The 15,169-nt window shown below is 46.8% G+C and overlaps 2 protein-coding genes across 5 annotated transcripts in view; one reads left to right on the top strand and one right to left on the bottom strand.

The window, feature by feature from the left end:
- The window catches only part of CNTROB (centrobin, centriole duplication and spindle assembly protein), a 35,079-nt gene extending 33,052 nt beyond the window's left edge, over positions 1 to 2,027 (bottom strand). The window contains exon 1 of the mRNA XM_063930863.1: positions 1,942 to 2,027. The gene's annotated coding sequence lies outside the window, so the exon portion shown is untranslated. The remainder of the gene's footprint in view (positions 1 to 1,941) is intronic.
- A 272-nt stretch (positions 2,028 to 2,299) lies between these two features.
- On the top strand, positions 2,300 to 14,682 carry TRAPPC1 (trafficking protein particle complex subunit 1). 4 transcript variants are annotated; one of them, XM_063930865.1, is made up of 5 exons: positions 2,300 to 2,389; positions 2,949 to 3,047; positions 3,218 to 3,288; positions 3,432 to 3,570; positions 14,155 to 14,682. In XM_063930865.1, the coding sequence occupies exons 1-5, from the start codon at positions 2,387 to 2,389 to the stop codon at positions 14,281 to 14,283; spliced, it is 441 nt and encodes a 146-aa protein (XP_063786935.1). In that variant the 5' UTR covers positions 2,300 to 2,386; the 3' UTR covers positions 14,284 to 14,682. The 4 variants fall into 4 exon arrangements, with proteins under 4 accessions (XP_063786935.1, XP_063786936.1, XP_063786937.1 ...); XM_063930866.1 differs by having other exon boundaries at positions 2,303 to 2,394; XM_063930867.1 differs by having other exon boundaries at positions 2,315 to 2,403.
- Positions 14,683 to 15,169: the final 487 nt, after the last annotated feature.

Below are 15,169 nucleotides of genomic sequence, written 5' to 3'. Positions count from 1 at the left end.
GAGAGCTGCTGCCTGTGTATGCAGATATTATAGATCCATCACACTGTATATAGCATAATAATATACTGTATATACTCACAGTACAAGAGAGCTGCTGCCTGTGTATACAGATAGTATATATCCATCACACTGTATATAGCATAATATACTGTATACACTCACAGTACAGGAGAGCTGCTGCCTGTGTATACAGATAGTAAATATCCATCACACTGTATATAGCATAATAATATACTGTATATACTCACAGTACAAGAGAGCTGCTGCCTGTGTATACAGATAGTATATATCCATCACACTGTATATAGCATAATATACTGTATACACTCACAGTACAGGAGAGCTGCTGCCTGTGTATACAGATAGTAAATATCCATCACACTGTATATAGCATAATAATATACTGTATATACTCACAGTACAAGAGAGCTGCTGCCTGTGTATACAGATAGTATATATCCATCACACTGTATATAGCATAATAATATACTGTATATACTCACAGTACAAGAGAGCTGCTGCCTGTGTATATAGATAGTATATATCCATCACACTGTTTATAGCATAATAATATACTGTATACACTCACATTACAGGAGAGCTGCTGCCTGTGTATGCAGATAGTATAGATCCATCACACTGTATATAGCATAATAATATACTCACAGTACAAGAGAGCTGCTGCCTGTGTATACAGATAGTATATATCCATCACACTGTATATAGCGTAATAATACACTGTATATACTCACATTACAGGAGAGCTGCTGCCTGTGTATACAGATAGTATATATCCATCACACTGTATATAGCATAATAATATACTGTATATACTCACAGTATAGGAGAGCTGCTGCCTGTGTATACAGATAGTATATATCCATCACACTGTTTATAGCGTAATAATATACTGTATATACTCACAGTACAGGAGAGCTGCTGCCTGTGTATACAGATAGTATATATCCATCACACTGTATATAGCATAATATACTGTATACACTCACATTACAGGAGAGCTGCTGCCTGTGTATGCAGATAGTATAGATCCATCACACTGTATATAGCGTAATAATACACTGTATATACTCACATTACAGGAGAGCTGCTGCCTGTGTATACAGATAGTATATATCCATCACACTGTATATAGCATAATAATATACTGTATATACTCACAGTATAGGAGAGCTGCTGCCTGTGTATACAGATAGTATATATCCATCACACTGTTTATAGCGTAATAATATACTGTATATACTCACAGTACAGGAGAGCTGCTGCCTGTGTATACAGATAGTATATATCCATCACACTGTATATAGCATAATATACTGTATACACTCACATTACAGGAGAGCTGCTGCCTGTGTATGCAGATAGTATAGATCCATCACACTGTATATAGCATAATAATATACTGTATATACTCACAGTACAGGAGAGCTGCTGCCTGTGTATACAGATAGTATATATCCATCACACTGTTTATAGCGTAATAATATACTGTATACACTCACATTACAGGAGAGCTGCTGCCTGTGTATGCAGATAGTATAGATCCATCACACTGTATATAGCATAATAATATACTGTATATACTCACAGTACAGGAGAGCTGCTGCCTGTGTATACAGATAGTATATATCCATCACACTGTTTATAGCGTAATAATATACTGTATACACTCACATTACAGGAGAGCTGCTGCCTGTGTATGCAGATAGTATAGATCCATCACACTGTATATAGCATAATAATATACTGTATATACTCACAGTACAGGAGAGCTGCTGCCTGTGTATACAGATAGTATATATCCATCACACTGTATATAGCATAATAATATACTCACAGTACAAGAGAGCTGCTGCCTGTGTATACAGATAGTATATATCCATCACACTGTATATAGCATAATAATATACTGTATATACTCACATTACAGGGGAGCTGCTGCCTGTGTATACAGATAGTACAGTATATAGATATATAATATGAGTAGTGCTATGGGAAGCCCGCTCCCGGGGCCGCCGAATGACGTCACTCCCCTGCGCCCGTACAGCCAGTTCAGTCACTATGGTAACGGCGGTTAGGCCCGGGGAATTTCGGCGGCCGCCATCTTGGTACACCTGCCCCAACGCCTCATCCGTACCCTCTTCCACACACACCCGGAGGCCGGGTAGCGCACAGTGAGACACCATCCACCTCTAGGGAAGGAGTACTCCATGTTATGGGCTAATATACTCCTGTGGTGAGGTCACCGGCCGCCATGCCTTCTGCTGGCATGCCCACACTAGTGACGGGCCCGGCGGGCGCGCCTCCATTGTAGGGGGCGGGTGTTGCTGATCCCGGTAGTAGTGGCTGTGTGTGGGCTGGACGCTGCATGGTGAGGTCAGCATTGTATGTTATCTCTATTTTATGTCCACCTTATGTAGGAGTCAGGCTATATAGGGCTACATGTCCCAGCATGCCCTGCCAGCACCTGGACTTATAGTTCCACAGGCATGTGACAGCCCCCAGCTACATTACTGTATGTGCTCAGCTCTCCGCATTATATGGAAAAAACTTAGCTGTATCAAAGTGGGCTGCAGAGTTTGCAATCTGCAGCGCTTGCAATCTGCAGCCAGTGGGGCAGAAAGGGCCGATCTCTCATTTACAGGTGTACCCGGGACGCCACCTCTGCATAGCACCAGCTTAGGTCCCCCCTAATGAGTTGTCAGGCTGTGGTCTCGGGGTCATCGGCCCACCCAACAACATGGCGGCCCGCGCTCTGCACAGGCGATCAGCCCCGCCCTCAGGGTAGTGCCCTGTGTTTGGCCAAGCCAGCGCTTGTATTTCCAAGGCATGCGGTGTCTGTGGTGTTCCATTTATGGTTTTATATCGCTGTCACTTATTATCTCTTCCTTCTTACTCTCCCCCATTTGTGCGTTATCATCCCATCGCAGATGACGATCCACAACCTGTACATATTTGACCGGAATGGCATCTGCCTCCATTACAGCGAGTGGAACCGCAGGAAGCAAGCTGGAATCTCTAAGGATGAGGTGACTTCATGGGGACGTGGGAGTCTATAAATCTGCCATTTAAACATTGTATATTTGTGTGTAACCGCTGTATCCTCTATTCACCCCTCCGAAATGTTGTCTGCAATACTTTCCCTCATCTTCCATCCCTGTTCCACCATCCATCACGTCATCTTCTACCCTCTCTCCAGGAGTACAAGCTCATGTACGGGATGCTCTACTCCATCCGGTCCTTCGTCAGTAAAATGAGCCCTGTGGACATGTATCCTTTACGTACGTCTTCTGTCAGAGTGGGGAGGGTGGATAGGTGCTGGGAACCTTTGCATGGTGGGCATCAGAAGGTGAGGTGGCCTCCTGGGGTGGAGGACGATACAAGCAGATTGTTCCTTAACCACGTGGCGACAGGAAAGATGGCTTCCTCTCTTTCCAAACCAGCAAGTACAAGCTCCATTACTACGAGACGCCCAGCGGGCTGAAGATGGTGATGAACACGGATCTGAGCGTGGGGAGCTCGCGGGATGTCCTGCATCAGATCTACAGCACGGTGAGAACCTGTACAGTATAGGGGAAGAGGGCAGCGCTATTAAAATTGCATTTTTATCGATTGTCCGATCCAGTTATTGTTTTCCGAAAAATAAGAAATGGCGTTTACAGTATTTTGGAAAGGCACTGTGACTAGTGTTAGCTCAAGCATCAATACACAATACTGTCCATCCAACGAGTAGACCAACCTTATATACACGATAAAACAATAGATAGCAGGAGGGGCAGTACTCCGGTGAACAATAGGTCCAAAGCTTGTCCGTCAAATTAAATGATTGGATCATCCTGGGTTTTTTTTCTCTATTCGCTGAGACTATATGATGTCACGTCCTTTTTAAGTACCTATTGGAAACGTTTCCCCAGGCTACCCTGTTTGGACATGTTGTGGCTAAATAAAGCTCAGTTTAGGTGTAAACGCAGAACCTGTCCATATGTGACCTTTGACCGCCGTTTTAAGTGTTGATCTTAAAATATACCTTGGTTAACAGAAGATATTACTTGATATAAAAGCTAAATTTTTCACGTAAATGAAAATTGACGACAAATGTAGAAGAATAGTGAAACTCGTAGACAAGATTGGAGGAGCACCACTATTAACTACTCTTTCTTTAAAAGGTGGGACATTAAGAGGTCAGCGCTTTATGTGCCTTTCCATGTAGTATTTTAAGCTTACTTCATTGCTGTGTAATTGAAAAGGGGATAGACTAGAGGTTCTCAAACATGGTCCTCAAGGCGGACTACATACGATATCCCGGAGCCCAGGATGCCAACTGTCAGAGGTTAAAATCCCGACAGGGCCCTAAAACCCAAGCTAACCCTCATATGTAACCCTCCTAACCCACCCTACCCGCAGCCTAACCCTCCCCAGTGGTTCCTAACCATAAACCCCCTCCCCTCAACCTAACCCTCCCATTCCCCCGCAGCCTAAACCTAAGTCCTCCCAGCTGCTGCTTACCAGTACTGAAGTCCGTAGCCTGCTCGATCAGGATCGCGGGCATTACAGTTGATCTCGGGATGCTGAACGCCGGTATCTTAACCGTGTCCCCTGAAGGCACCCCAGCGGCCCTGGTTTTTAGTTTATCCATGCCTGATCACAGGTGACTTAGGGTCTGAGACACACCTGATCGCTCCTCTGCGTTTTTGCAGCAGTCTACGATCAGATAGTCGCCGCCCATAGAGAGTGAAATCCTGCCCTGTGCAAGTGTGTGAATACATGTGTACGCCGTGCGAAAACTTCGCCAGACAGCGGACATCTGCAAATGCGTTCGCAACTCACTCACCATCAAATGATTTTTCCAGTCTGTGCAGTGTGTGTGTAGACCAGGACTTACTCCTACAGCGCGATACACACAGGCTGTTCGGGGCCGGAGCTGACGTCACACACCCAAAACTCTTGGGAACGCCTGCGTTTTTCCTGACACTCCCAGAAAATGTCCAGTTACCACCCCCAAACGTCCTCCTCCTGTCAATCACCTTGCGTACGCCTAGCGATCTAAATTGTTGCACCAACCTGTCGCCGTTTGGCGTCGCGCCTGCGCATTGAGGTGCTTGCGCAGTCATTCCATAATTGGCCGCTGTGTGATTTCGCACAACAGCGATCCGGTCTGAATTGGGCCCTTAATTAGCACCTCAGTCAATTTTTACTTTAACCATCTGTGCTGAGCTGTAGATAGACCTAATAACTGGACTGTTAGGGTGCCTGGAGAACTGGGGCTGATGTAATAACCTGGAGAAGGCATAAGGAAGTGATAAACCAGTGATATGTACAAGGTGATAAACGCACCAGCCAATCAGCTCCAATATGTAAATTAACAGTTAGGATCTGATTGGCTTGTGCCTTTATCACCTTGCACATATCACTGGTTTATCCCTTATGCCTTCTCCAGGTTAATATATCTGCCCCTATGTTTGAGAACCTCTGGGATAGACTATTGATTGGATTCTTTTACCAAGATTTTCTCACTTTGACGGTGCACGGATTCCCACTTGTGTGTTTAAGTAAACATTAAAGTGAGTTTGTTTCAGTGAGTCCATAGTCTTGACTCCTTGCCTTTATCAGTATGTAGTAAAAAGGGCGAGTTGACAAGCGAAGGTCCGATAGCAAACAGCTTTCACCCTAACTTATAGTTTTCCATCTTGAGTAAAGGAGATTATAAGAGAAATGTGAATATTACAATTCCGATCATTAGTGGCAGCTGAGATTTCTCTGACGTCCTAGTGGATGCTGGGAACTCCGTAAGGACCATGGGGAATAGCGGGCTCCGAAGGAGGCTGGGCACTCTAGAAAGATCTTAGACTACCTGGTGTGCACTGGCTCCTCCCACTATGAACCTCCTCCAAGCCTCAGTTAGATTTCGTGCCCGGCCGAGGTTGGATGCACACTAGGGGCTCTCCTGAGCCCTTAGAAAGAAAGTATAGAATTAGGTTTTTTATTTTCAGTGAGACCTGCTGGCAACAGGCTCACTGCAGCGAGGGACTAAGGGGAGAAGAAGCGAACTCGCCTGCTTGCAGCCGGATTGGGCTTCTTAGGCTACTGGACACCATTAGCTCCAGAGGGATCGACCGCAGGCCCAGTCTTTGGTGTTCGGTCCCGGAGCCGCGCCGCCGTCCCCTTTACAGAGCCAGAAGCAAGAAGATGGTCCGGAAAATCGGCGGCATGAAGACTCAGTCTTCACCAAGGTAGCGCACAGCACTGCAGCTGTGCGCCATTGCTCCTCTCACACACTTCACACTCCGGTCACTGAGGGTGCAGGGCGCTGGGGGGGGGGCGCCCTGAGGCAGCAATAAAAACACCTTGGCTGGCAAAAATACCTCAATATATAGCCCCAGGGGCTATATATGAGGTAAATACCCCTGCCAGATTCCATAAAAAAGCGGGAGAATAGGCCGCGGAAAAGGGGCGGAGCTATCTCCCTCAAGCACACTGGCGCCATTTTCCCTCACAGCTCCGTTGGAGGGAAGCTCCCTAGCTCTCCCCTGCAGTTTACAACACAGAAAAGGGTTAAAAAAGAGAGGGGGGGCATTTAATTTAGGCGCAGTATACATTATATAAAAAAAGCAGCTATAGGGGACATAACTCAGTTAGTCCCTGCATTATATAGCGCTCTGGTGTGTGCTGGCATACTCTCACTCTGTCCCCCCAAAGGGCTTTTGTGGGTCCTGTCCTCGTTTAGAGCATTCCCTGTGTGTCTGCGGTGTGTCGGTACGGCTGTGTCGACATGTTCAATGAGGAGGCTTATATGGTGACGGAGCAGAGGCCGATATATGTGATGTAGCCCCTGTGGGGCGACACCAGAGTGGATGGATAGGTAAAAGGTATTAACCGACAGTGTCAACTCCTTACATAAAAGGATGGATGACGTAACAGCTGTGGGACAGCCGGCTTCTCAGCCCGCGCCTGCCCAGGCGTCTCAAAGGCCATCAGGGGCTCAAAAACGCCCGCTCTCTCAGATGGCAGACACAGATGTCGACACGGAGTCTGACTCCAGTGTCGACAAGGTTGAGACACATACACAATCCACTAGGAACATCCGTGACTTGATCCCGGCAATAAAAAATGTGTTACACATTTCTGACATTAACCCAAGCTCCTCTATAAATGGGTTTTTAGGTTTGGGGAGAAAAAACAGGCAGTGTTTTGTTCCCCCATCAGATGAATAAATGAAGGGTGTGAAAAGCGTGGGTTCCCCCGTTTAGAAACTGGTAATTTCTAAAAAGTTACTGATGGCGTACCCTTTCCCGCCAGGAGGATAAGTTACGCTGGGAGATATCCCCTAGGGTGGATAAGGCGCTCACACGGTTGTCAAAAAAGGTGGCACTGCCGTTTTAGGAACGGCCACTTTGAAGGTACCTGTTGATAAAAGACAGGAGGATATCCTGAAGTCTGTATTTACACACTCAGGTACTAGACGGAGACCTGCAGATCGTGCTGCTGCAGCGTGGTCGGTGAACCTGTCAAACATGAGAACATATTAAAGACGTCGTCTTATATATGAGGGATGCACAGAGGGATATTTTGCCGGCTGGCATCCAAAATGAATGTAATGTCCATTCTGTCAGGAGGGTATTAGAGACCTGTCACGGGACAGGTGATGCTGACTTTAAAAGGATTCTGCCTTATAAGGGTGAGGAATTATTTGGGGATGGTCTCTGGGACCTCGTATCCACAGCCACAGCTGGGAAGAAATATTTTTACCTCAGGTTTCCTCACAGACTAAGAAAGCACTGTATCAGGTACAGTCCTTTCGGCTTCAGAAAAGCAAGCGGGTCAAAGGCGTTTCCCTTCTGTACAGAGACAAGGGAAGAGGGAAAAAGCTGCACCAGTCAGCCTGCTCCCAGATTCAAAATTCTTCTCTCGCTTCCTCTGAGCCCACAGCATGACGCGGGGGCTCCACAGGTGTAGCCAGGTACGGTGGGGGGCCGTCTAAAAAATTTCAGAGATAAGTGGGCTCGCTCACAGGTGGATCCCTGTTTCTTTCAAGAAGTATGTCAGGGGTACAAGCTGGAATTCGAGATATCTCCCCCCAGCCGTTTCCTAGATTATGGCTTGCCGACAACTCCCTCAGGCAGGGAGGCTGTACTAAAGGAAATTAATAAGCAGTATTCCCAACAGGTAATACTCAAGTGCCCCTACTTCAACAAGGACGGGGTTACTATTTTACACGGGTTGGGGTACCGAAACCGCATGGTTCGGTGTGACCCATTTATATTAAAATCCTTGAACACATACATAAAAAAATTCAAGTTCAAGATGGAATCGCTCGGGGCGGTTATTGCAAGCCTGGACGAGGGGGATTACATGGTATCCCAGGACATCAAGGATGCTTACCTGCATGTCCCCATTTACCATCCCCGCCAGAAGTACCTCAGATTTGTGGTACAGGATTACCATTACCAAGTCCAGACAGGACTGTACAAGGCACCGAGGGTGTTTACCGGGGTAATGGCCGAAATGATGATACTCCTTCGAAAAGGGAGTTTTTAATTATCCCGTACTTGGACAATCTCCTTATAAGGGCGAGGTCCAAGGAGCAGTTACTAGTCGGGGTAGCACTATTTTGGAAAGTGCTACAACAGCAGAGTTGGATTCTAAACAGTCCAAAGTCACAGCTGGTTCCTATGACACGTCTACTGTTCCTGGGGATGGTTCTGGACACAGACCAGAAATAAGTGTTTCTCCGGGAGGAGAAAGCCAAGGAGCTGTCATCTCTAGTCAGAGACCTCCTGAAGCCAAAACAGGTATCGGTGCATCATTGCACGCGAATCCTGGGAATAAGGGTAGCTTCCTACGAAGCAATCCCATTCGGCAGGTTCCATGCAAGAATTTTTCAGTGGGACCTGTTGGACAAGTGGTCCGGATCGCATCTTCAAATGCATCGGCTGATAACCCTGTCTCCAAGGACCAGGGTATCTCTAAAATGGTGGCTGCAGAGTGCCCATCTTAAGGAGGGCCGCAGGTTCGACATACTGGACTAGGTCCTAGTGACCATGGAGGCCAGCCTTTGAGGCTGGGGGCAGTAACACAGGGAAGAAAATTCTAAGGACTTTGGTCAAGTCAGGTGACTTCTCTACACAGGCAAGACCTCTGCTTCAAAACCAGCCGGTACTGATCCAATCAGACAACATCACGGCGGTCGCCCATGTAAACCAACAGGGCGACACAAGAAGCAGGATGGCGATGGCAAAAGCCACAAGGATTCTCCGATGGGCGGAAAATCATGTGTTAGCACTGTCAACAGTGTTCATTCCCGGAGTGGACAACTGGGAAGCTGATCTTCTCAGCAGACACGACCTCCACCCGGGAGAGTGGGGACTTCATCCAGAAGTCTTCCAAAGGATTGTACACCTTTGGGAAAGGCCACAGGTGGACATGATGGCGTCCCGCCTCAACAAAAAGCTATAAAAGGTATTGCGCCAGGTCAAGGGACCCTCAGGCGATAGTTGTGGACGCTCGGGTAACACCGTGGGTGTACCAGTCGTTTTATGTGTTCCCTCCCCTGCCCCTCATACCAAAGGTATTGAGAATAATAATAAGAAGGCGAGGAGTAAGAACGATACTCGTGGTTCCGGATTGGCCAAGAAGAGCTTGGTACCCAGAACTTCAAAAAATTATATCAGAGGACCCATGGCCTCTGCCGCTCAGACAGGACCTGCGGCAGCAGGGGCCCTGTCTGTTCCAAAACTTACCGCGGCTGCGTTTGACGGCATGGCGGTTGAACGCCGGATCCTGAAGGAAAAGGGCATTCCGGAGGAAGTCATTCCTACGCTTATTAAAGCTAGGAAAGAGGTTACAGCAAATCATTATCACCGCGTATGGCGGAAGTATGTTGCATGGTGTGAGGCCGAAAAGGCCCCAACAGAGGAATTTCAACTAGGTCGATTTCTGCATTTCCTGCAAGCTGGAGTGAATATGGGCCTAAAACTGGGCTCCATTAAGGTACAGATCTCGGCTCTGTCGATTTTCTTTCAAAAAGAACTAGCTTCAGTACCTGAAGTTCAGACTTTTGTAAAGGGAGTGCTGCATATTCAGCCCCCGTTTGTGCCCCCTGTGGCACCTTGGGATCTCAACGTGGTGTTGAGTTTCTTAAAATCACATTGGTTTGAACCACTAAAAACCGTGGATCTGAAATATCTCACGTGGAAGGTTGTCATTGGCGGCTTTGTCCTGTAAAAGCCCTTATCTGATTTTCCATATGGATAGGGCAGAATTGAGGACTCGTCCCCAGTTTCTCCCTAAGGTGGTGTCAGCGTTTCACCTGAACCAGCCTATTGTGGTGCCTGCGGCTACTAGGGACTTGGAGGGCTCCAAGTTGTTAGACGTGGTCAGGGCCCTGAAAATATATGTTTCCAGGACGGCTGGAGTCAGAAAATCTGACTCGCTGTTTATCCTATATGCACCCAACAAGCTGGGTGCTCCTGCTTCTACGCAGACTATTGCTCGTTGGATTTGTGGTACAATTCAGCTTGCACATTCTGTGGCAGGCCTGCCACAGCCAAAATCTGTCAATGCCCATTCCACAAGGAAGGTGGGCTCATCTTGGGCGGCTGCCCGAGGGGTCTCTGCTTTACAACTTTGCCGAGCTGCTACTTGGTCAGGGGCAAACACGTTTGCAAAATTCTATAAATTTGATACCCTGGCTGAGGAGGACCTGGAGTTCTCTCATTCGGTGTTGCAGAGTCATCCGCACTCTCCCGCCCGTTTGGGAGCTTTGGTATAATCCCCATGGTCCTTACGGAGTTCCCAGCATCCACTAGGACGTCAGAGAAAATAAGAATTTACTCACCGGTAATTCTATTTCTCGTAGTCCGTAGTGGATGCTGGGCGCCCGTCCCAAGTGCGGTGTATCTGCAATACTTGTACGTAGTTATTGTTAACTAAATCGGGTTATTGTTGAGCCATCTGTTGAGAGGCTCAGTTGTTTCATACTGTTAACTGGGTTTCATATCACGAGTTATACGGTGTGATTGGTGTGGCTGGTATGAGTCTTACCCGGGATTCAAAATCCTTCCTTATTGTGTACGCTCGTCCGGGCACGGTGTCCTAACTGAGGCTTGGAGGAGGGTCATAGTGGGAGGAGCCAGTGCACACCAGGTAGTCTAAGATCTTTCTAGAGTGCCCAGCCTCCTTCGGAGCCCGCTATTCCCCATGGTCCTTACGGAGTTCCCAGCATCCACTACGGACTACGAGAAATAGAATTACCGGTGAGTAAATTCTTATTTATATTGTGTTCTGATGTCCCTCATTGGTGTCTTGCTTCAAACGGTACTACAAACTCACCTGTTCATCAAAGCGTACCCTTCCGATGCATAACCTAGTCCTGAGGCTGCTCCTTCCCCCTGCCTCATGCCGTGACCATCTCTGCTTTGCTTACATACTGCTATCAGGCTACCTCCCGCTTGCTTGCACCTCATGTCATCTGTCTGTCGCCCCTTCCCACTAGATTGTTAGCTCTTCAGAGCAGGACCCTCTTTCCTCTTGTTATCTAAGCCCTCTTCTCCTCACATTTCACTCGCAGCTCTCCCCTACTCAGTGACCATCTTTACCCGCTCTCTCTCCTGCTGGTAAAGGCTCATCTCTATCTATGGCCGTCAGCCCCAAGTAGTACAATGATCACTCCCTCGCTACTTACATCTTAGCTGTATTATGTATGAGAATTGTGGTGCTCCTTGTTACCTGTACTCTATTTTTGTTATTTACTGTAATGCTAAGTTTTGTCTCCCTGTACTGTCCTTTGTACGGCGCTGCGAAACACTTGTGGCGCCTTATAAATAAAATGTAATAATGATCTCCGTAACAAGAGTGACACCTGCAGGTTATAAAACAGACTAACAATTAAAGAAGATACTAAGAATCTAAGAAAATAAAACATTCTGTTTATAAAATGTCAATGTGCTTGAATCTGAAGGCCGTACATCTCATATTGGTCATCGATGTACCTGAAGCAGGGCAGGTAGCAGACAAGGTTGCATAGAATAATTAGTAGCAGTATATAGTCCTCATTCCCCCATCGGTGGCAGGGTTTGTGTTGTCTTTATTGTGGTGGGGATTTGTCTTCTTTTATACATATATTTTTTTATTTTTGTTTACATTGTTGCTTTTTTTTACGTCCTTAATGCAGCACCTAACGTATGGGATTTAAAGGGCAAATAAGGTTGAGAGGTTGCTCCTTCTTTCCCCCTTTACTATAAAGTCCACTGGCAAAGACTTAGACGTTTGCTCTTTAGTTATTGATTAGCGTTAGTGTTCCGCCATTAGGCTGATGTACGATTTTGGTCACATGATGCTTGAGCGGCCTCACCCCAGGACATGGCTCCTGGCCTTATGATATGAGCAGATCCTACAATTCCACTGCTCAATCAACTTGCTAAAGCTTGGCGACCACGCTCTTCTTGTCATTGATGGCCGTCCATTCAGGAACAGAATTGAGAAGATAAATTAAGTTCTGTTACAGATGGTACATTAGGAGTGGACAAGAGTGCAGCTCTCGGCACAGTAATATCGGTGAAAGGCCGTATCTAGAGAGCTCTTGCTTTGCAGGGCTCTGCTCTGGATGTCCGGCTGTGGTTGCTTCAGCCAACTCTCCTGGCTGAAGCAACCACCGCTAGCATAATGGTTTCCCAGGTGGAACGTCTTAATGGCAAGTGGTTGAAATAGGTTATCAATGAGTTCCTTGCTGGCAAGAGTTAGGTTCCGCGTAGGACAATGTGGTTTTATTTATGGCTTAGCGGTTGATGGAACAAATTCTTTACGGTGACAGTGTTGATAGCTGAGACTTGCATATTTATACAGTATGTGTTGGGCTTTAGATCTTCTGAAAGGGAAGAAGGAACCTGTGATGGTATGGTAGAAGAGGACCTTGAGGAAAAATGGATCTTCTACTGGGTCAACGGGAGTACACCACCTTGGTACCAGAGACTTTCCTTGTCTTCCATAAGGTTTCTACCACTTCAGAAGGAAGGCTCTGGGATTGTACTCTTAAATTAACAATATAATAACTCAAGTTGAGCCTCCTGAGGTCTGGATTTTTAGTCCCGCATTATACACGAATATCTCTGAGAGGCACCGAAATCTAGACCTTTAAAGATGAACCAGTTCTGAAAAGCATGTCCTGCTTAGCCATGTGGATTATAACCTCTATCCTGTCTCTTTACTGTGTTCAAAGCTTGATGTATCCTGTTAATTGTCTCCTAATTCAAACATTGAATATTTTGTATGGTATTTAGACGGTGGTACTCCCAAGATTGATATTTGATGAACAGTTGTTAAAACACCAATCATGGAAAAATAAATGGTCATTCTGTGGTGCACCAAGGACACATTAAGTTGTTTCTGCTGTATTACAGTTTGTTTATCGTTTAACTGATGCCTAATTGCATTTGTTACACGCACAACATGGATACGTATGCTGACCGCAGTGCATATGGGTGAAAATAGACCAGTTTAGCCATACACGGAGCTCCCAATGGGTTCCGGTCAGCACATTCACCCATGTTTTATTATGTGCAATAAATGCGACGTCTGTTAGGCATCGATTAAACTACGAAAAACTCCCTCGTACAACAAAAACGACTCCTTGTTCTGCATTCACAAACCCCCAAAAATCTTAAAATTCCTGTAATTTAATTTAATTGGATTACCTTACAATACAACAGATCAGCTCAGATGTTGGGCTCATTAAAGTTGTCGTCTTCTAAAAGCAACCAAAACCGATAAATCTGCTTCCATAATACTCCACTCCCCCTTTTAAGAGTGCTGCGCAGAGCAGTCATTAGTAACCGTCTTCCTGATGGCAGGATATTTGTTTATGTTTGAGGAAGATTGATGGGGACAGAGTTTTTTTGCAGGTCAAAAGCAAGAGAGTTCCAGAGGTAAGGACTTATCTAAGAGAGAGGTCCAGTACCGTCAGAGGATATGGGGATGGGGGTGGTGGGGGGGGGGAGTTATTGCTGCAAGGGTAAGTCTCGGATCATTGGAATAGAAAATGGCTAGGATGAACTGGGTGATTTGGATCACGGATTTATTGACGCTCTAGACCCTGGCCTGGCTGCGGACTAATCACATTTCTCCTTCTCTTCCCCCCTCTAGATTTATGTAGAATATGTGGTTAAAAACGCCCTCTGCTCACTCAATGAGCCCATTCAAAGTGAACTTTTCAAAAGCAAACTGGACAGTTTTATCCGCAGCCTTCCGTACTTCTCGGCTCGTGCTGGCTGAGCCTGGCCCCTTCCGATGTGTCCTGTACCCCCCCTCCCATTTCTTTCCTCTGCACTACTTCCAGAGACTGCTCCTAACTGGCGTTCTGCAGGCTTCTCATGGCCACCGGGTAACACCGCCTCCGCCTGCACCCTACGCTGCCGGGTACCCAGACCTCAGAGGGAGCCTACTGGAATATTATTTCTGCTCTGTACATAGTGACCTATATGAAGTGTGGAACGGAAACCTTTGCTTCATCTGCTCCGTGGAATAATCCTCTGTTCTGCACGCAGTCATTTACATAGTTACCACTGACTGCGGATGGAAGGTCGTAGGCCTGCAAACCTGTCACTCACAGCAACTGTGTGTATATAGGTGTGTTTGCGTAGTTACATGCTCCATTAAAGCTACTTAAAGTAATGGACTGTTTGTTATTTCTGGCTCTATTTGTGCAATTACTTTATACAAACCTAAAGAAGGGAGCTATCCCTTCTATCCCTCCTCCTGCAGGGTGACACAGACATAAGGGAGCTATGAGCCTGTCCCTCCCCCTGCAGGGTGACAAAGACAGAAGGGAGCTATGAGCCTGTCCCTCCCCCTGCAGGGTGACACAGACAGAAGGGAGCTATGAGCCTGTCCCTCTCCCTGCAGGGTGACGCAGCAACACAGACAGAAGGGAACTATAAGCCTGTCTCTCCCCCTGCAGGGTGACACAGACAGAAGGGAGCTATGAGCCTGTCCCTCCCCCTGCAGGGTGACACAGACAGAAGGGAGCTATGAGCCTGTCCCTCCTCCTGCAGAGTGACACAGACATAAGGGAGCTATGAGCCTGTCCCTCCCCGGCAGGGTGACACAGAGAGAAGCGAGCTATGAGCCTGTCCCTCCCCCTGCAGGGTGACACAGACAG

Source organism: Pseudophryne corroboree, chromosome 6, assembly GCF_028390025.1.
Source record: "Pseudophryne corroboree isolate aPseCor3 chromosome 6, aPseCor3.hap2, whole genome shotgun sequence".
NCBI lineage: Eukaryota > Metazoa > Chordata > Amphibia > Anura > Myobatrachidae > Pseudophryne > Pseudophryne corroboree.
The sequence above is the reverse complement of the archived record's forward strand: the minus strand, read 5'-3'. Positions and strand labels throughout refer to the sequence as shown.